Source organism: Rhinolophus hipposideros, assembly GCF_964194185.1.
Source record: "Rhinolophus hipposideros genome assembly, chromosome: 2".
NCBI lineage: Eukaryota > Metazoa > Chordata > Mammalia > Chiroptera > Rhinolophidae > Rhinolophus > Rhinolophus hipposideros.
The window spans coordinates 62,058,797-62,078,193 of record NC_138048.1 but is presented as its reverse complement, the minus strand read 5'-3'; the positions used below and the strand labels follow the sequence as shown (position 1 = coordinate 62,078,193).

At 52.3% G+C, this 19,397-nt stretch overlaps 3 protein-coding genes across 4 annotated transcripts; 1 reads left to right on the top strand and 2 right to left on the bottom strand.

Moving 5' to 3' along the window:
* Nucleotides 1–4: 4 nt before the first annotated feature.
* On the bottom strand, nt 5–5,748 carry ALG3 (ALG3 alpha-1,3- mannosyltransferase). Of its 2 annotated transcripts, none has more exons than XM_081027768.1 (9): nt 5,535–5,748; nt 3,763–3,862; nt 3,530–3,677; nt 3,260–3,420; nt 2,531–2,651; nt 1,907–2,112; nt 1,674–1,749; nt 442–587; nt 5–302 (listed from the first exon to the last, which is right to left on the bottom strand). In XM_081027768.1, the coding sequence occupies exons 1-9, from the start codon at nt 5,728–5,730 to the stop codon at nt 140–142; spliced, it is 1,317 nt and encodes a 438-aa protein (XP_080883894.1). In that variant the 5' UTR covers nt 5,731–5,748; the 3' UTR covers nt 5–139. The 2 variants fall into 2 exon arrangements, with proteins under 2 accessions (XP_080883894.1, XP_080883895.1); XM_081027769.1 differs by having other exon boundaries at nt 5,572–5,747.
* A 622-nt stretch (nt 5,749–6,370) lies between these two features.
* On the top strand, nt 6,371–13,615 carry EEF1AKMT4 (EEF1A lysine methyltransferase 4). The gene is made up of 3 exons (XM_081068844.1): nt 6,371–6,749; nt 12,365–12,648; nt 13,151–13,615. The coding sequence occupies exons 1-3, from the start codon at nt 6,482–6,484 to the stop codon at nt 13,436–13,438; spliced, it is 840 nt and encodes a 279-aa protein (XP_080924970.1). The 5' UTR covers nt 6,371–6,481; the 3' UTR covers nt 13,439–13,615.
* A 440-nt stretch (nt 13,616–14,055) lies between these two features.
* Nucleotides 14,056–16,386, bottom strand: CAMK2N2 (calcium/calmodulin dependent protein kinase II inhibitor 2). The gene is made up of 2 exons (XM_081077157.1): nt 15,931–16,386; nt 14,056–15,079 (listed from the first exon to the last, which is right to left on the bottom strand). The coding sequence occupies exons 1-2, from the start codon at nt 16,097–16,099 to the stop codon at nt 15,009–15,011; spliced, it is 240 nt and encodes a 79-aa protein (XP_080933283.1). The 5' UTR covers nt 16,100–16,386; the 3' UTR covers nt 14,056–15,008.
* Between the last annotated feature and the right edge of the window lie 3,011 nt (nt 16,387–19,397).

The window sequence follows — 19,397 nt, the reverse complement described above, 5'->3', positions numbered from 1 at the left end:
TTATCTGTTGTGTGCACGCCCCTCACGCTTGGTCCAGGCACCTCCATGCAGGCTGCACAGAAATGGACTTGGTAAGGTTTATTAGGAACGGCAGAGTCCATCTGCATCCAGGCTCCTGAGAATGGGGGAGAGGTAGATCTCAGGGGGCTTTCTTGCTGTGCTGGATGGTCTTGGGGAAGGGCTGGGGGCCCAGCCACAGCTGCAGCAGAATGACAGCATGGCACACGTGCAGGGCAGCAGAGCTGCAGGATGTGGATGGGTATGTGTTCCAGGAGAGCTCAATGAGCCCCAGCACCAGCAACCTGGAGGTGAGAAATAAGCTCCAGGTTTTGCTGTTTCTAGGCCCAGCCCCTCAGCTCGCCCCCAGCCCCTCCATGGTCACAGCCTTGGATGAGGAGCTCCCGAGCCCTCCCCACTGCCCCAGGTTGTCCCAGCCAGTACCTGAGCAGGTGTGTGAGCCAGCGTGCAGGTGTGGCCCACAGGAGGTAGGGCAGTGTGTGGAAATACCAGACGTAGAACTGGTAGTGGAGAGAACGGCTGAAGCAGATGCCAATGAAGTTGGAGGTGAAGAGGGTAGAAACTATCTGTATGCAGTGGTCAAGGCCAAGGGCAGGAGCAGAAGGGGCAGGATGTGGGGGTGGGCAGGGAGCTTCCAAAGCAGAGGGGTAAAAATTTTGGGGTCAGACAGCCCCCTGGCTCTGCTATTCCTAGATGCATAACTTTGGGCTATTTACTTTCCCCTTCTTCTGCCTCCCCCTCCCCTCTCCAGTTCAAGCCATTGTTCCTCAGTCTAGTTATGTAGGACACAGCTCCCTGGCCCATGCTGGTATTTTGAGCCTTATGCTCCCCCTGGCTGAGGCAGTAGGTTGCCGGTCATCGGTCGGCTGCTCACAGCAGCTCACAGCAGTTCTTGCCAGCAGCCGGCTGCTCACGCTGGTTGCCGGCCACTCACGGCAGGACACAGTAGCCCGAGCAGTCCATGGCAGCTCACAGCAGCTCTCGCCAGCCGCTCACACTGGCTGCCGGCCACTCATGCTGACCTCCGGCTGCTCATGGCAGCCCAGCTCCAGGGAGAGCCAGTTCTTCACAATCTTAGCTGTAGAGGGCACAGCTCACTGGGCCATGTGGGAATTGAACCTTGGCTTTAGGAGCACGGTGCGCCAACCACCTGAGCCACTGGGCCGGCCCCCTGGGCTAGTTTCTTAACCTCTCTAGACCTGCTCCTCAATCTAACGTGGAGACAGTAATATCAAGGGCTGTAAGGCCTAGTGAGTCCATCACTTACTAGCTGGGTAACCTTGGTAAATTACTTAATCTCTTAAAACCCTAATTTTGCTATCTGTAAATGAGGATAATAAAAATACCTCCCTATATCAGGGTCTCTTATAAGCTATAAATGTTAGAATGTGTGTAAATCTCTTAGCACAGCACCAGGCAGAGGGTGAGTACACATAATGATAATTCAATAATATTTAGAATAAAATATGCTTAAATATGTAAATGCTCAGCACAGTGTTTGGTACAGAGCAGGAGCTCTAGGAATGAGCCCTGCAGCTGTCACTGGCACCTCTGTTTCCCTCCCCAGGTCACCAGCCATCCAGGGCTACCTGGTCAGGGACCCCATCTGCACCTGGAGAGGGCAAGACTTACCTTCCCATGATTTAAAGGATATGATTGGCTGTGAGGGGCTGGGGTGGAACCTTCCTTTTGGAGGGGTCCTTCAGCAGTGACAGGATACTTTCCCCTGTCCTGGGGAGAAGCCATTCAGACATTTATCAAGCCCCCATCATGGGCCAAGCTCTAAACTTACCCCCATGAGCTCAACATCTCCCCCAAGCAGCCCCTAAAGCCCAGGCCCTTCACTCCTTCCCCCAACTCTGCCCACGGCACTGCTCCCCTTTCTCACCTGTGCCACCTGCAGAGAACAAAGAGCAAGAGCAGGGTGAGATGGGTGGCCAACAGGGCCAGGTGGAAGGCACGATGCAGGAAGAGGGCCTCAGGGAGGAAGCGCCAGTTCACTGTCCAGCGGAAGAGAAACTGGCGGCCAAGGTCAAAGGAGCGGGACAGGTAACCGACTGGGTTCTCCAGCAGGAAAGGCAGCCCCAGCACTACCTGAGGATGGGTATGGTATCAGCAGAGCTGGCCACGCTCACCCCCAGCCTCAGGCTAATCACTGAGCGGAGTGGGAACAGGGTGTAGGTCTCAGAAGTTCCCTAATTCTCACTAGGAATAGCAAGAAAGCAAGCCCTCCATGCCCCCCAGGCCAGAGACTGAGGCCAAAGAAGCCGAGGAGGCAGGTAATGGCAGTGTTTTAAGTTTGGATTCACCAAGTCATAAATGGGCAGAGCTAGAAAGGCCCTAAGAGGCCATGTAGTTCAATACCCTTATTTTATGGCTAAAGAAACCAAAGCCCAGAAGTAGTAGCTGCCCAGTCACCACCCTGTCTGTTGGCTTTGAGGAAGCCTCAAGGCTGGAAGAGGCCACAATGGCCTCCCTTCATTAAAAAGGGGAAGGGCTGAGGTGGGGGTACCTGCAGGACAGCACAGATGCCCAGCTTGGGGAGGGCCCCACGGAGGCCAAATCGTGTGAGGAGGAGGAAGAGTAACCCAGGGGCGAAGAGGAGCACATTCATCTTCACGGAGACGGCCAGACTGGGTGGTAGGAGAGTGGCAGGGTGGGGATCAGCTCCCGGGCCAGGCACCCACCCAAAGATGCACCCACACACACCATCCCAGCAGCCCCTCCCTTCCCCCCCCAGCAAGCTCCAGGACGGGGCCCACACTCATACCTGCTGGAGGGGGGAAGGCAGCCTGGCAAGAGGCTGGGGGTAGGCGCACACACTGAGTCTCTATGACCAGACTGAGTGAGCAAATATACCGAGGGTGACAAAAAATGTATACGCATGACTTAGAGTCATTTTTTGTTACAGGTCTATACTGAGTATTACAATTTTAATAGTTTTTTCCTTTCTTAAAATGTGTATACTTTTTTTTTTGGCACCCTCTGTATGATTGAGTATTAAGACTGTTCCATGACCAGCTCCAACAACAGATGCTGTCTGGGAGGAAGAGAGGACGGAAGAGTCGGTGTGTGTGGTGAGGGTTGGGATGGAGGCTTTCTACGCATCCTGGACGCACCTAGGGGGGCCCGAACTGACCCACGCTGTCTGGCCACTCCCTTACTGCCTCTGCTGCAGCAAACTGGGGAGAAAGTGATGGAAATACAAAAAGAAAGAGGACCAAAAGGGAGGGATGTTGACCTGAAACAGCAGCAGCCCCAGCCCCAGCGCTGGGCCAGCAGAAGGTTGATACTAAGGAAGAGCAACGCCATGGCCACTGGGTCATTGAAGAGCCGCAGCACAAAGATGGAGTGGACACGGTAAGAGGCGCAGCACATGAAGAAAAAGACGAAGGGAGGTACCTGTGAGGTGGGGAAGAAGGTCAGCTCACCAACCCTGGGCGACCCTGAGCCATCCCCACTCCCCAGCCCTTCCAGATCGGGGGCTCTGGTCCTGGTAGTGTGGGCTCACCTTGCAGGTCTGGTGATAGATCAGAAAGACAAGCAGCAAGGTGGTCAGGTAGAGCACAGCAAAGATGTGCTGGGCCATGCGGATGTCAGTGCCCTGGCCAGTGGCATAGTACAGGCCCATAAAGATATACACAAAGCCAGCCGGGTACCTGGAAGATGACAGGAAACGTGAGTCTGGGTCAGGCAGCCTGGTCAGCCCCTCACATCCTCACTGGACCTACTATCCCCACTTACACAAGAGGTCCAGTGTCACCCTGCAGTTGGGTATAATCATAGGTGCCATTGATGACGCCCTCCACCTCAGCCATGTAAGCCTTCCAGTCAATCTCTGTATCTGGAAAAGGAGGGGACAGTGTGGTTACTTCCAAGTCCAGAATTTGTCTGCCCCTTATATCTCCAGCCCATCAAAGCACAGAGTTCCAGCTCATTCTCAGGACTTCTATCACAATCCCTTACCTAACTGCCGACCTGACATTCTTTGGGTGAAGCCAGGCATGTCTATAATTGAACTCATCATCTCCTATTCTAAATCTGCTCCCCTTTCCAAGTCCCATGAATGGCACCATCAACCTCCCGGTTGCCCAGGTCACAAACCTGGGTAACCTCTTTGATACTTCCTTCTCTCTCATTTCCAACCCCCAGTCACCATGGCCTGCCGATTCTTCATCCTATATATCTCTACTGTCTCATCCTTTTTTACTGTTACATACCCAAATTTGGGCCTAACATAATCTCAATGATGCAACAGCCTCCTAATTAGGCTCCCAACTTCCACTTTCACCTCACCACAATATATTTGCCACCCCGCAATCAGAGGGCTCTTCCTATAATAGAAATCGTATCATGCGACTCTGCTTAAAACCCTTCAATGATTTCCCAAAGTGCTTAAGATAAAAACCAAACTCTATTATTCCCATTTTTAGAAGAGGAACCTATGAATTATTGAAATTAAGATCAGCGAGCTAGGAAGGGTAGAGTTGAAATTGGAATTCATGGGGTCCTAAATTCTTAATCACCATGCTAACTACCTCCTTAATGCAGCTTACAGACTCCTTCATGATCTGGTCTCAACTTATGCCATCTCATTTCGCAGTACTACCTTCACTTGAGTTCTATGTTCCATCTCTAAAAAAATTACTTGTTTCTCAAAAGAACCACTTTCCCTTTTAACTGGTTTTTGATACAGGATCCTTTCTGCCTACAGCACTCTTCCCCTTTCCCTTTTCTCTCTTCCTCAATTGGCTAGCTCTTACCTTCCAAGGGAGACTCTAGGAAGCCTTCCCTAACTCAAGTCTGGCTTAAGTGTCATCCTGTGTCCTTCACATCACCCTGTCTTACTACTGTCATGAATATGATGCATTATAATTTTCTGCTAACTTATCTTTGTGCAGGCCCACACACCCAAGTGAGAAATGTGCCTGTCTCTTTCACCACCGTACCCCTGGCACCTAACATAGTGTTGTAATAGGCACTCAATAAATGCGTGGAATTAATGGTCTTTAGCAAGAAAGCCTTAAGCCCAGTGTTTACAGCCTGGAAAAAAGCCGTCAATAATGCTAAACAGAGTCAAGTGGTCACAAAATGCCATCGTTGAGAAAACGTTCAAGTCCCCAGAATTGAACAGATGAAAAAATTGAGACCCAGCAGGAGAAGTGATGAGTCCAAAGCAACAGACAAGCAGCAGCAGCAGCAGTACATTCACTCTGACCCAGGTCCCGACTTCCAGGTTGGTTTCCTTTCTTATTTCTTAGCCTGGCAGGTTGTGTATGTTCTGGGCAGGAGGCCCATCTCGAGGGTCTCCCCCTCGGTCATGCGGAAGGGTTTACGGTGGGGTTTCGGTGTTCTGTGGAGCGGGCTCGGGACTTGGGTAAAAGATATGGGTCTGCAACTGATGACTGAGTGGATCTGGGGTGGGTTTGGCTCCGAACCTTAGTCACTGTTTGGCTGGGGGTTTCCAGTTCACCTCCCTCCCTCCCCGCCCCTCCCATCCCCCTCGGCGCACTCACATGCCACCCTGTGAATGACCCAGAAGGTGATGCCCACCTCCGCCAGGCAGAGGCAGGCGGCCACCAGCAGCGTGTAGCGCGGCTCCAGCAGCAGAAGGCGCCGCTCTTGCCAGACGCGCCGCAGCCATTGCCCGCAGAGTCCCGCCGCCCGGGCAGCGGGTCCCGCCCGGCCGCGTTTCCGCGTGCCCGCCGCCATTTTGACGGTGCGCCGCTTGTGTCGGCCCGCCACCCTGGAAGCCCGACACTTTGGAACTTAGGTTCCGCTCCGCGCGCAGCGTGTCCTAATGACTGGGCGCTGACCGGAGTTGCCGGAATCCTTATTTACTCCCCTAAAATTTACTTCGTCTACATCGGTTTCCCCTGATAGACTACACGCTCCGCACGAGCAGGAATGGTCTTACTCCTCAGCATATACTTTGCCCTGGACACACAGGAGCTAAGGTGGATCGAACGTGTTCCTAGAAGAACAACCTTCCTGCCCGTCCCTTCCCCCCGCTCAGTGTAGCACTTTGTGTTGGGAATGTCCGTGTTCATGCCAGTGTTTCCTGGAGGGCAAAACCCTTGTCTGCGTCCTTTCCGCCACCTCTCAGAGCCTTCCGGGTGCTCAAAGCTGGGAAGAAATTAATCTTTCATTAATTTTTCCTTAATGGAAGGAGCCGGTCAAATTGAAAAGATGAGGAAGGGCAGCGATGAGCCCGAGTGAGTCTCACACCACCAGGGTGGCTCTCAGAAGGGAGTGAGAAGTACGGCCGGAGGACTCAGGGTCTGGACGAAATGGTTTTCCCACCGGGAGGGGTCTTGTATTTGTTTTTTCCCTTCTTCCAGCCGGAGGATTCTTCGCAGCGCGCTAAGCAGAAGCCGGAAGTTCCACGTGTTTATGTTGAGCAACCGCAGTGGGTGGGCGGAGGCACAAAGGCCACGCCTCCTGCCACACTCCACCATCCCCAATGGCCACACCTCGGCGCCAAGTCCCGCCTAAAGGTGACGGCAGGCTGCCCTACCGGCCCGCAGCAGGAAGCATGGCTTCTCCCGGGGCCCCGGGGCCCCTGCCCAAGTTACCAGAGCAGAACTGCGGGTACCGAGAGCTCCGGTACTGGGACCAACGCTACCAGGACGCGGCCGACTCAGCCCCTTACGAGTGGTTCGGGGACTTCTCCTCTTTCCGTGCCCTACTAGACCCGGAGCTGCGGCCCGAGGACCGCATCCTCGTGCTAGGTGGGTAGTCCCGGCGCTGCCCAGGCCAGGTGGGGCTGACTGGACTGGCTACGTCCCGGCCTGTCTCCGTCCGCTTTCTTCGCGTCTGGCTGCCCCTCTCAGAGGACGCCCCAGTCAGGAGCCATGATCCAGTTCCTTCAGAATCTCAGCAGGACTGGGTTAGCCAGGGCAAACAGGAGCCATTGATTCTTAGTGCGCTCCACGGCCCCGGAGAAAGCGTGGTAGGTGACTCAGTGCGCGTTCCGGACCCTCGGAAGGCAGCTGCTAGTTGGCTCTATGACTTAGGAGATGTCATCAACTCGTTCTGAACCTCGAATTACTGCTAAACATGGGACTGCGAGCCCAGGTCGGATAAGGCACATGCAGGCACTTCGAGCACAATGCCTACCGCTTTTCTGTTTGCTCTGATGGACCCCCGGAGCTACTGTCACCTAGACGTACTTAACTAGCATCACTTTCCAAGCTCTGACTAAAACGTAGCCCTGTGCCCCGAGTGCAATGATGATGAGGACAGCGCCCTTTGAGGTCAGAGGGGAGATTGCAGCCGAGATGGGTGCGATTCCCTAAAAGAAACATGTACTGACTGAGTGGGATGCAAGATGGGTTTCCTGAGAGGTCCAGCTGCCCCCTCGGGGTTCTATTCCACTGCCAGCCTTGGGGGCTCTAGTGAAGTTTGATTGAGGAACGGGTTTCCTTCTAATTCGTTTTTATTTTGGTATTTATAAAGCATGTGCATGTTTAAGTGAAATATTTCATATATAAAAGAGACATCTCTAATATAGTATATGTAGAGTTTAAATAGTCAATCTAATACGTGTGTGTATGCCCTACTCAGTTTGAAAAATAGAACATTCCTAGTACTAGAAGTATAACCTAGTGCTTGAGAACTTGGACCCAGGAGGCAGCTACCATATTTTGCCATGTATAACGCGCACTTTTTTGGCCCAAATTTGTGAGAGAAAAATAAGGATGTGCATTATACACGGGTAGTACTAATTCCGTATCTATATAAATGTTTTTAATTTTTTTATGTGTGCTTATGACTTAACAGTGTAACTAGAAATCAGTAACGATATCTGTATGCAAAATAATACTCTGGAATACGAGAATCAGTTTTGTTGAACTTTCAGACGAAGACTAAGACTTCTTGGCCTTCTATGATGCGTAAATATCATATATTTGTTACCGTACATAAAATTTCTTGTACCTTGTATCTGTTCTTGTGTTTTGTAATTATTTGTTACATAAAATTTCTTGTACCATAATATGTTAAAAAATAAATGCTAAAATTCCTTTATAATACAAAAAACAAGTACCTAAATGTAAACAAATAAAAATTTGAATTAAAAAATTAAAACAAAAGATTTTTTCCCCCAAAAAGCTTGGGCCTAAAACGTGGGTGCGCATTATACAGGGGAGCACATTATACATGACAAAATATGGTAATTCTGTTGGAATCTAGGCTCATGTAATCTTAGCTGTGGAATAATGGGCAAAATCATGGAATCTTAGCTATACAATCCTGGACAAAATACTTTAATTTCTGTGCCTCCATTTTCTTAGCCTTAAAAAAATAAGAGTACTTATTTATCGGATTTTTAAGGTGATTGAGTGAGTGTGAGAAATGACTAAAACAAAGCCTGGCAAAATAAAAACCCCATGTATATTCAAGGTTTCCTGTGTAGTCCTCCCAAACGCCTTCTTCCCGGAGGTTAAAAATTCTTGGATTTTGTGCTTTTAAACCATTGCATTTACTTATAGATTTACCATAGATCTTAGTATTTTAAGCTTTAGTGTGCATCAGAATCACCTGGAAAGCTCGACCCCCATCTTGAGATTGTAATTCCAGGGACAGCCCAAGGTGGGTCCTAGGAGTCTGTATTTTCAACAAGCACACAGCTGATTTCATGCTGGCGATTGGCAGAGTAATATGGCCTTAAAATCTCCTTGATTGGGAGATATCCTTTTTTGGAGAGAGAGGAGAAAAGTCTAAAAATAAAAAAGGAAAACTTTTCATGTATTATTTCCAAGATCTAAAAAGAGGACCCACAGGGGGTGGCCGATTGGCTTGGTTGGTTGGAGCGTGGTCCTGATGAAAACAGGGTTGCCGGCTTGATCCGTGCGTGGGCCACTGTGAGCTGCACCCTTCTTAATATAAATAAATAAATTAATTAATTAATTTTAAAAAGGACCCACAACTTGGGGAGTATCCTATGTTATATTTCACCTCAACAAACAAGTTGAGCACTTATTCGGTGGGTGCTAGGGAATGTACTAGGTCCTTTCTAACTTATTTAATCTTTATGACAACCCTGAGAGGTGAGTGGTAAGTATTACTAGACTTACTCTAGGTTAGGCATCGGTAAACTTTCTGAAAATGGCCAAATACGAAATATGTTGGGCTTTGTGGGCTATGCAGTTTCTGTTACAACTAGTCAGTTGTAGTAGACAAGTAGCCACAGACAATACATAACTGCATGAGAGGAGCTGTGTTCCAATACAGCTTTATTTACAAAAACAGGAAGCAAGCTGGATTTGGTGACTCCTGCTCCTGGTTGTTCCAGGTTGGGTCCAGAAGCAAGTCCTACGGTTAGGCTTGATGTCCTAGTCATTTGTTAGGGATGTGCTCCCAGGAGAAACTGGTTAAGAGAGTGAGGGAACAGGAAAGGGAAGAGGCCAAGCAGGATTGTGGTCGCAGGCCAAGTTTCCCTGAGGGAAATTTCAGCCTGAAGAGTCACGGGTGCAAACTGTCAGAAGCCAGGATACACCAAACCCTAGGGACACCCCAAGGGGATCTGGTCAGAGCCTTGACAGTGTCCACTACTGTCATGTAGCAAGTAAGTTGTGAAGTAAGGCTGTCAACTGACTCCAGAGCTTCTATTGCTCCTGTTGTACCACACAGATGGGCATAGAAAGGAATCTAGAATTCTCTTGAAATTGGTAAAATGACACCACCATGAATTACAGCCTAATGGTCATATTGATATGACTGTGGAATGTCGCAAGTGAAGGTGAGTGGGCCCCTTGAAAACTGGGAGACAATGTAGCATAGTGGTTTAAGAGCTCTGATTCTGGCATGAGACAGGCCTGTATCCAAATTTCCACTATACCGCTGGACCATGTGACCTTGGGAAAGGTCCTTATCCACCTTGTGCAGTCTCAGTTTTCCCATCTAGAAAATGGTAATGATAATAATAGTTATTTTCTATATTAAAGTATTATGAAAATAAACTGAGATGATTCTTATCAAATGCTTAGCATAGGAGCCTGTGTTCAATCACTGTTAGCTATCATTATTATTATTGAAAATGAGAGTCAGAGGGGCAGTTTATTGTGGACTGTTCAGGGAACAGTTCCCTGCCTAAGGACTGTGTGTATGGTCCCTATGGCTAGAATACCCTCATAGCACATGAATGCATATGGCTACCCCAACTTTGCCATCATTATACGTCTCTGATTCTCCTTGCTTGACTCCATTCTCCACAGAAATCTTCTGATCATAATTTGGCTTCAATTTGTGTTTCCTATAGAAAGAGAAGGGACTCACCAGTGGATTGACTGAAGTACCCATGGTGGCTATTTTTCCTGTTGTAAAGTAGTGAATTGGAATTCTGGCTAACACCTGTCTCTTGGTGTTAGGATAGCATCCACACAGCTCTGGACTCCCATGTAATGGGTTCTTGGATCTGGCTTAATTCTCCAGGACCTTCCCAAGCCCTATCTTAGTTGCTAGTCCTAAATCACTGAGGCAGGAAGATCAGAAATCACTGCTTTGTAAGCATGACTGGCTTTGTGGTCAGACTTTGTTCTTCCTTCACCTTTGGTAAAATTCTCTTGGAAGATTTCATTCCTTTACTGAGGGGAATAAAGGAAGGATATTTGGGTTTGTCTGCAGTTGGGCAGAGCTCTGCAGGCGTATGAGGTCAGATGTAGGGAGGTGAAGGGATCGTGGGTCAGAGAACCCAGTGGGATTTCAGCCTGAACTCAGTTAGCGTCTCTTGTCCGGCTTCCCTCATCTCCCATCCCATGTGGTGTAGCTGCCAGAGCTCGCTGTGGGGAAGCACACACTGGTTTTTTTCAGGCGAGACAGTATTCTTCCTGTGCCGGGGGCCTGAGGTGGAACACAGAAAGGGGCAGCTGAGGACCAGCCAGCAGCCTCTGGGTGCCCTGACCAGGTGTCAAGCCCTGCTAGATTAGGGCTATCCCAACAGCTGATCCTGTGATCCTCTTAGGGACACAAATGGGGATTAAAGGCAATCTAATCCCCAAAACTGGCATTCCCATGTCCAGCCTCCAAGAGCTGTCAGACTGACCACAAGAGGGCCTGGATGAGGCCAACAGATCTTCAAAGGAAGTCATGCTGTCTGTCTGAGCGGCAGATCATATCGCCCCTCTAACCTCCACCCGGTCTCTCACCTGACCCCGCCCTCTCTGGGACTGCTTTCCAGGCACTTTACCACAGAGCATTAGGGTTCTTCAAGACTCTGATTGAAGGCAGCTTCCCTGAAATCCTGGCCCGACTCACCTAAAGTAGGGACAGGGACCATCCTATATGCTCCCACAGCCTGTCCCTATTGAAATACTCATCATATTATGTGGCAGTTGCCTGATGACACGTCTGTTCCGCCCACCAAAGGATGAGCTCCTTAAGGGTAGTGCTTTGTACATACATAGAGGAATTACAAAGAATCAGCTCCACTCTGTCCCCACCTAGTTTCCCCTTCACTTTTTAACTCTGCCTTGGAAACCAAAGTAAGATAATAACCTGTAACATGATGTCTTCCCAGAGGACGGGGATCAGGATAATACTAATATCCTATCCTAATAATATGATCCTAATGATGCCAATATTACCCATTCTGATCTTGAGGAAACTAAGGCTCAGAGTCAAGTGGCTTGCCATGGTAGTGTGACTAGGAATATCAGAAGCCAGATCTTTGAACTAAGTTCAGAGTTCCTTCAGCTACTCCAGCTGTTTGGTGTTTATTTTTTGTGGGTTTTTTTTTTTTAAGATTTTTATTGGGGAAGGGGAACAGGACTTTATTGGGGAACAGTGTGTACTTCTGGGACTTTTCCAAGTCAAGTTGTTGTCCTTTCAGTCTTAGTTGCGGAGGGCGCAGCTCAGCTCCAGGTCCAGTTGCCATTGCTAGTTGCAGGGGGCGCAGCCCACCATCCCTTACAGGAGTTGAACTGGCAACCTTGTGGTTGAGAGGACACGCTCCAACCGAGCCATCTGGCACTGGCCCATGTGGGAATCGAACCGGCAGCCTTCGGCATTGGGAGCACGGAGTTCCAACCGCCTGAGCCACCGGGCTGGCCCTTATTTTTTAAATTCAGTGCAGCACATCTTACATGCAGGCTATGTCTTGTTATCTTCATTGTTCAGAATAGGAAATCCAAGTTCCTAGTGCTACACAGTGAGGAATGATAAAGCCAGGATATGTGCCCAGGTCCGTATGACTCCAAGTCTCATGCTTTTTTCTGTACCATGCTGCTTCTCCCTCAGTACAGGAGGGTTTGGGTTTACGGAAAATGGGCCAAGAGTGGATGGATAATTGGGGAGGGTAAACCCAAAGCTAACCTAGTCCTTTTGCCACCACCTCTTCCCACTCCAGGCTGTGGGAACAGTGCCCTGAGCTACGAGCTGTTCCTCGGGGGCTTCCCTGATGTGACCAGTGTGGACTACTCGTCAGTAGTGGTGACCGCCATGCAGGCTCGCTATGCCCATGTGCCCACGCTGCGCTGGGAGACTATGGACATACGGGCACTGGGCTTTCCCAATGGTTCCTTCGATGTGGTGCTTGAGAAGGGCACGCTGGATGCCCTTTTGGCTGGAGAACGGGATCCCTGGACCGTGTCCTCAGAAGGTATCCACACTGTGGACCAGGTGCTGAGTGAGGTAAGGAAGCAACAAGACAGGTGGGCAGACCAAGGGGGGGGTGCTAAAGAGTTGAGGTTTCAGGAGACTGGAACTCAGAAACCAGAAAGAGGCATGGTTTGGAGCAGTCACTCGCAGGACTGCGGTTATCTGAAGAAAGGGAAGGGTTATGCTGGGTCGATTATAGGAGGCTGGCATAGCCAGGATCATAGAGGCTGATGATTGGCCACTGGGTTGCCATAGGGATGAGGTAGCAGTCAGGTTCCAGATAGATAACAGACTGGAGGGTGAGCAGTTGGCAGGAAAGCAGTGTCCCTGCATCTGATATCACTCCCATGCTTTCTCTACCTGTCTAGAATATGGCCCCACCCCCATGAAATGGCCAGGGGCACAGAAGGAGGCTCATTCTTTTGCCATGGAAAGCTGGATATAGGGTCGTACCTGGGAGGGCATCTGGGGCAGTACTGACCTTTAAGAACTTCAGATGGACTCCTCACCAATGGCTTCTGTGTCTGCCTTGCAGGTGAGCCGGGTGCTGGTTCCTGGAGGCCGGTTCATCTCACTGACCTCTGCTGCCCCCCACTTTCGGACCAGACACTATGCCCAAGCCCATTATGGATGGTCCCTGAGGCATGCAACCTATGGCAACGGTTTCCACTTCCATCTCTACCTCATGCACAAAGGCAAAGAGCTCAGTGTAGCCCAGCTGGCTCTTGGGGCCCAGATCCATTCACCCCCCAGACCTCCCACCTCACCCTGCTTTCTCCAGGACTCAGATCATGAGGACTTCCTCAGTGCCATTCAGCTATGAGGCCAGAAGCATGGTCCTCCAGCCTTTCCTGCCTTTCCGCCTTGGACTCCTCAAGTTGTTGGAATTCCTGACTCAGGGCTTAGGGTTGGGTCCAAGGTGCTCACATCCCAGAGGCCTCAAGCCTTAGAGCTGATGGGAGCAACATGAAACAATATAGTCCAGGCTAAACTAGATCCCAAATCCCACGTTTCTGGCTTTCTTCTTGAGTTCCTCAGCTCTCTCCTGGGTTCCCCAACTGCCTCTCCCACCATACTGAACCACCAATGACCCATCCCCTGCAGCAAAGCTCAACACAGCCCCTCTGCACGCCAGCTAAACTCAGACCTGCATCCCTGGGGCATTACTGCCTCCCATTCAACCTAGCATCATCCACAGGAGGCTGCAGACTTTGAATCTAGATTGCTTTATGCTTCTGACCCTAGCTCCAGGTGTACATTAGGGTGTATATTTCCCCAAGGAGGCTACATTGTAATGGTGTTCTCAGGCCAGGCTGGCCTACCTGTGTTTACTTGCAACTCTTCCCTGCCAGCATCTGAGATTCTCAAGTGCCTTCCCCAAAAGGGACTGGAGCCATTTTGGGCTGGCTCCTGAACAGACCAAAGCAGCGGCCACACACACACAGGGAGGTCTGTGTTTATTCACACACCTGGTACAGTGAGGATGGAGGAACATTTACAAAGGACACCCCTGGGTTGAGAACATCTCTAGGGCCACAGGTGTCATCCAGAGGTGCAGAGCAGTCCCTATATGGGTTCCCAGGGGCAGGGCGCGGGGGTTCAAGGTAAAGTCAGACCTGGGCCGGTGGAAGGTGACACCTTGAGGGGAGGGGTCTGCCAGAGAACTGCCTGGGGTCAGGCCTGGGCAGACTGGCCATGTGTTGTTTATCATGTTGGGGGCTTGTCCGTTCCCAGCCTCAACACCCGTCCTATCTGCCAGGCGCAGAAGAGCGAGGAGACTGAGGGTGCAGGGCATGAACTATGACGGGAGGCAGTAAACAAAGAGTCGGATATAAAAATACAAATGTGCTGAGGAAGTCCCTTAGAAAGAGGCTGAGGCTGGGGTCACGCCAGACAGGGGTGGGGGTGAGGATAGACCCGGAGGGCTGGGCTCAGGTGGGTGGGAAGCTCATGCAAATACGCAGCCAAACATCCCTGGCCACGCACGCAGTCCGACACGGGTGGGCAGCCGGGTCTGCAGACCAGACCGGCCAGAGGGGCGGGGTAGGGGAGCCGTGCGGGAGGGGGCGGGCCGGGGGCTGAGGGCCGCGGGTCTCTGTCCGTTCCGGTGTGGGGGATGGGGCTGCGGCCCAAGGTTCTAAAGTGCATGAGCGCGACGGCGGGCTCCGGGCGGGTCCGCGCCGCCGCTACCGCCGCCGCCGTGGTGCTGAAGCGGACAGCTCCGGAGTGCCCGGCGGCGGCAGCAGCGACTCTAACTCGGAGGTGGCGCGGCCCTGCGGCCCCCGCCCGCGGGCGCCTGGGCCGGGGCGGGCGGCGCCGGCAGCCGCATCGCCGGCCCGCGCTCCTGGCCGCTGCGGGTCCGGGCCCGGAGCCTGCCGCCCGAGCCGGCACGTCTACACTCCGGACGGCGGCTTCTCCCCCATCCCCTTCAGCACGTCGTCTATCCGGTCATCCTCGATCACCACTGTGCAGGGAGAAAGCGCGTCAGCCACGCGGCCTCGGGGGGCGGCAGCGAGAATGGACCCCGCGTCTTCTTGCCCTGCTCAGCTACTGCCCGTGGCCTAGCGACGCCCCTCGAGCCCCGAACCACAGAGCCCTCCCCGTCCAACTCTCCTGCCGACTCAACCCACTGCGGAGCCCAGCTCCCACAGACCCCCTCCGCTCGTTGTGGGGGAACGCCCCCTCTTCCGAAGGCTCCAGCGGTTCAACCTTGCGATCCGAACCCTCCCGCCGCCTGAGCCGTCCTCCATCCGAGCTGATAAGAAACCTTTGCTCATGGAATCTCCCTCTTCAACCCTCATTGCAACTGAATCCCCTCCTCAAACAGAATCTACAGCTAGTGCCACCCTCTCCCTAACCTCATCCTCCTGCGGCTTGGACCCCTCTTCCGATCCTGGCAACAACAGAGCCCCTCCCCATGCAAATAACCAGGACATCCGATACCCCCCCGCCCTCTCTCCACTCGGACATTCCTCCCCACCCGAAGGTTCTTCCGTAGCATCCACCGACTCAGCGTTTGATCCTGAAGAAGCGGCCCGTCGCCCCACGTTCCCACTTCCAGGCAGCCCCAAATGCCCGGGCTGGCCCCTCCCCCTCGCCTGGGTGCCAGGACTCCACTTCCAGACGTGGCGAGCATCAAATCCGGAGCACTGCGCTCCCGGGAGAGGGGAAGAGGGGGACAACACTGCCGCGGGGACCCCCCCAAACCGCGGCTGTTGCGCTGGTCTGCGGCAAGAGCTGCGGAAGCTTGGCGGGGAACCGCAGCCGGCAGAGGGTTTCTGGGTCAGACGGCGACGCCGGGCCCCGGCCGCGTACCTCTCTTGGCTCGGCCGATCTGGCCCAGCTTGGGGGGTCGCTTGGCTTGGTTGCCCGCAAAGAAGGAGTTGGTGTCCTGGAGGCGGCAGCTGAAGGAGAGGTCGGAGCCCTCGGGGTCGGCGCCGAAGCGGCCCATCTTGTCCTCACTGTAGGGAAGGATCTCGGACATGGCGGGCGCGGGGTGGGCGCGGGACTGCGGCGGGGCGCGAACCGCGGGCTAGCTGCCGGACCTGCCCTCGCTCAGCAGGAGAGCCGGCGGAAGGATGAAGTCATGCAGCATCCGGGGCTGCGGATCCGAGCGGGGCCTCCTCCCCCGCGCCTCCGCCTCCCGGGCCGCTGGGCAGGCGGCGGCGGCGGCGGCGGGGACCGGGCGGGGGCGGGCGGGGGAGGGCGGGGGGGCGGCCGCGGCGAGTGCGGAATGACGATGAGCGCCAGACTGCCGCAGAGCGCGGCGGGCGGGGCGCGGTGGGGGCGGGGCGGGCGCCGGCCAGCGGAGAGGCGGGGCGGGGGTTCTGGAGAGTGCGGGTTCTCAGGGGAGGGGAGGGAGCGGCAGTGGGAGGGTCCTGCACGAGGGCGGAAGTGGCGACTGGGGGAATGGTGCAGGGTCTGGCGGGGAGCGGCCGGACGGGGTTGGGGGCGGGGTGCCCGGAGCGAGCCCGGCCCGGGAGGGACGCGAGGAGGGTCTAGTGTGGAGTCTCCAGAGCCCAGCAAGTGGCACCTGGGAATTGGGGGGCAGGTCAGGCCAGAAGGCGGGAGCAGGACTGGAATTCGAGTGGGGCGGGCGCTAGAAATGCGGTGGGGGAAGGATTGGGTGTCCGGTGAGATGTGCGGACTTCGCGAACCCGCAGGACTCGGAAACTGTTCAGACCAGTGAGTGGTTTTCCCGCCGTTGGCGCGCTCTTTTATCGGGTTCCTCTTCGGATTTTAAATTGTTAATTTGGAGTCGGTGTTTCTCTGACTGCCACTTCTGTGTCTGTTTTTCTAGTCTATGTGTCAGTGTATCTTTAATGTGTGTGTCTGTGTCTATCTGTGAGCCCCATCTCGCTGTCACGGTCTCTGTCTACGTTTGTCTCTTAAAGAGTCTCAGCCCTTCTGTGTCTGTCTCCATGCGTGGCCCCTGTACCTATGTGCCACTGTGTCTTCATCTCCTGAGTCTCTGTGTATCTCCGTCTCACCTAGGAGAGGTCTCTGTAATTGGGCCGACAGGCGCGCACCAGGGCAGACGTCCACCCCCAACCCTATTGCTGGAGCCTAAGCTCGGGTTCAAAGCGCCCGCCGTGCCCTGCAGTTCTCTGGGCTCCGGAGGCCCGCGCTGCGCGTACAGTGTGAAAGGAACGAATGGCGTCGCGGGGGGTGCCCTGGCTCCAGGTGCTGCGGGGAAGCCCGGAGCGCCTGAGGACACGACGCGCGTCCGCTTGTGTCCAGAGGTAGACGGGGAGGGGGAGGGACAGAGGGCGCCCCGGTAGTGGTGCGGAGGATCACGTGACATTTCTCGCGGCACCGTAGGAACAGGCCCTCATCCACCCCCCATCCCCGGCTGGCTGTCAACTTTGGCGTCACCTGCTGCTCGCGCTCAGGGGCTCTGGCGCAATCACTAGCCTTGGGGGTGGGGCGGGGGAGGGTTGGTGTCTCACAGTCGGCTACAGTGACGACAGTCCTGATAAGGGGCATAATTATCCCCTACGTTCAGTGCAAGCCGGAGTTCAGTGCATAACCGAGGTGGAGGGGTCTCCACTCTCCCTAAAGCGCTTTACCTCCTTTCCCTGCACATCAGGCAGCTAGTCAGGCTGCCTGGTGCTGGGTCTTCTTACTCCAACAACTCACCAAGTGTTAGTCTCTGGAAACAGAGACAAAGGCAATGGTGGCTGCCCTCAGGACTCAGGATGGAGGTGGGGGGAGCATGGTGCCAGAGGATGCCTCTTTGCAAACCTCACTCAAGGCTCCTTCCCTATCAAGCTGTCCTCTGCTGTGTCCTTGTCTCTGGGATGAGGTATGAAGTTAGAAGTGGAGGCCCAGCTGGATGTAGTGAGAGGAGCCCGGAAACCTGAAAGGACAAGAGGCTGGAACTCAGGGTCAGTAGGAGAGAGTCCAGAAATTCCACCCTCCCACCCCCCCGCTGGAGGTTGTTCCAATCCTGGCTCTGCCACTTTCTGTATGACCTTGAACTGCAGGCCCCATAATTATTGTTTTTTAAAAATTAATTTATTTGTACTTGTAACATTTTAGGAAAATAAACAAAAATCACACAGAACCTTTGATATGCATATATCTTTCCAATATTTTCCTCATGCATTTGAATAATGTGCATGCTTCTCTGAGCCTTCATGTTCTAGTCTGAAGCATAGAAATGACAGAACCTACATTAAGGACAGTTTTGTAGATGAAATTGTTGTCCTGAGATGAAGTGGGTTGTCTCACAAGGAAAGGAGCTGCCCCTTACCAAAAGTGCTAAAGGTGCCATAAGGATTCTTGCCAAGGGTGAGATGAGAACACTGGGTGGGGAATTGAAACAATCCCCCCCCCACTCCACCCCAAATGAGCGAAATTGTTGGAATGACAATTTAACTTGGAATTCATTCAGTTAGTCTCTTCTTAAATAATCTTATTCCTGTTCCTGCTGTGTATATTGGATCATGATGAAAGCAAAAGATGTTAAGTGCAAAATCGTAAAGATACAGCAAATATATGTTTCCATTATGTGATAAAAATGTGTGTGTGTGCGTGTGTGTGTGTGTTTTGGGGGGCAGTTCTTTACATTGTGATCCTCTATTTCAAATTCTGATGTTCTTCAACCCTACCCATGAGACAAAAATTCATTTCCACAATCAAAATAAAATCAAGTTTGTTTGGAGTTTTGTAACTGCATTAAATTTCTCAGTTGAAAGTCTGCAAAACCTAGTGGACTCAATCCATATGTCCTAAATATATGCCTTTTGAATAATATGCCTTTTGAATATTATTGGTACTTTTATTCAAGTGGAAACTGTAGGCCTGTGTAGTGGATTGAATAGGATCTCCCTCTAGAATTCATGTTCACCTGGTATCTCAGAATGTGACTTTCCTTGGAAATAGGATCTTTGCAGATGTAATTAGTTAAATTAAGAGGAGGTTTTACTGGATTTGGGTTGGCCCTAAATTCAATCATTTGTGTCTCTATAACAAGAGGACTGATGCACAAAGACGTATATACTCATATACATACAGGGAAGAATGCCAGGTGAGAAAGCAGAGGTAGGCTGATACGGCTACATGCCACTAGAAAATGGAAGAGGCAAGGAAGGATTTTTCCCTAGAGCCTTCCAAGGGAATATGACACCTTGATTTTGGACTTCTCGCATCCAGAACTGTGAGAGAATGTTTCCTGTTGTTTTAAGCTACCCAGTTTATGGTACTTTACTATAGCAGTCCTAGGAAACAAATACAACCTGTTACAAATATTTTTGGGTGATCTTTTTACATCTCTCATG

Excerpts from the sequence above, each read along its gene's own strand:
- ALG3 (XM_081027768.1), bottom strand. The coding sequence starts at position 5,730 with ATGGCGGCGGGCACGCGGAAACGCGGCCGGGCGGGACCCGCTGCCCGG. Across the intron at positions 3,421-3,529 it reads TCTATCACCAGACCTGCAAG|GTACCTCCCTTCGTCTTTTT; the intron begins GTGAGCCCACAC and ends CCCACCTCACAG. Across the intron at positions 1,750-1,906 it reads GTTCTCTGCAGGTGGCACAG|GACAGGGGAAAGTATCCTGT; the intron begins GTGAGAAAGGGG and ends GCTTCTCCCCAG.
- EEF1AKMT4 (XM_081068844.1), top strand. The coding sequence starts at position 6,482 with ATGGCCACACCTCGGCGCCAAGTCCCGCCTAAAGGTGACGGCAGGCTG. Across the intron at positions 6,750-12,364 it reads GGACCGCATCCTCGTGCTAG|GCTGTGGGAACAGTGCCCTG; the intron begins GTGGGTAGTCCC and ends TTCCCACTCCAG. Across the intron at positions 12,649-13,150 it reads TGGACCAGGTGCTGAGTGAG|GTGAGCCGGGTGCTGGTTCC; the intron begins GTAAGGAAGCAA and ends TCTGCCTTGCAG.
- CAMK2N2 (XM_081077157.1), bottom strand. The coding sequence starts at position 16,099 with ATGTCCGAGATCCTTCCCTACAGTGAGGACAAGATGGGCCGCTTCGGC. Across the intron at positions 15,080-15,930 it reads GATCGGCCGAGCCAAGAGAG|TGGTGATCGAGGATGACCGG; the intron begins GTACGCGGCCGG and ends CTCCCTGCACAG.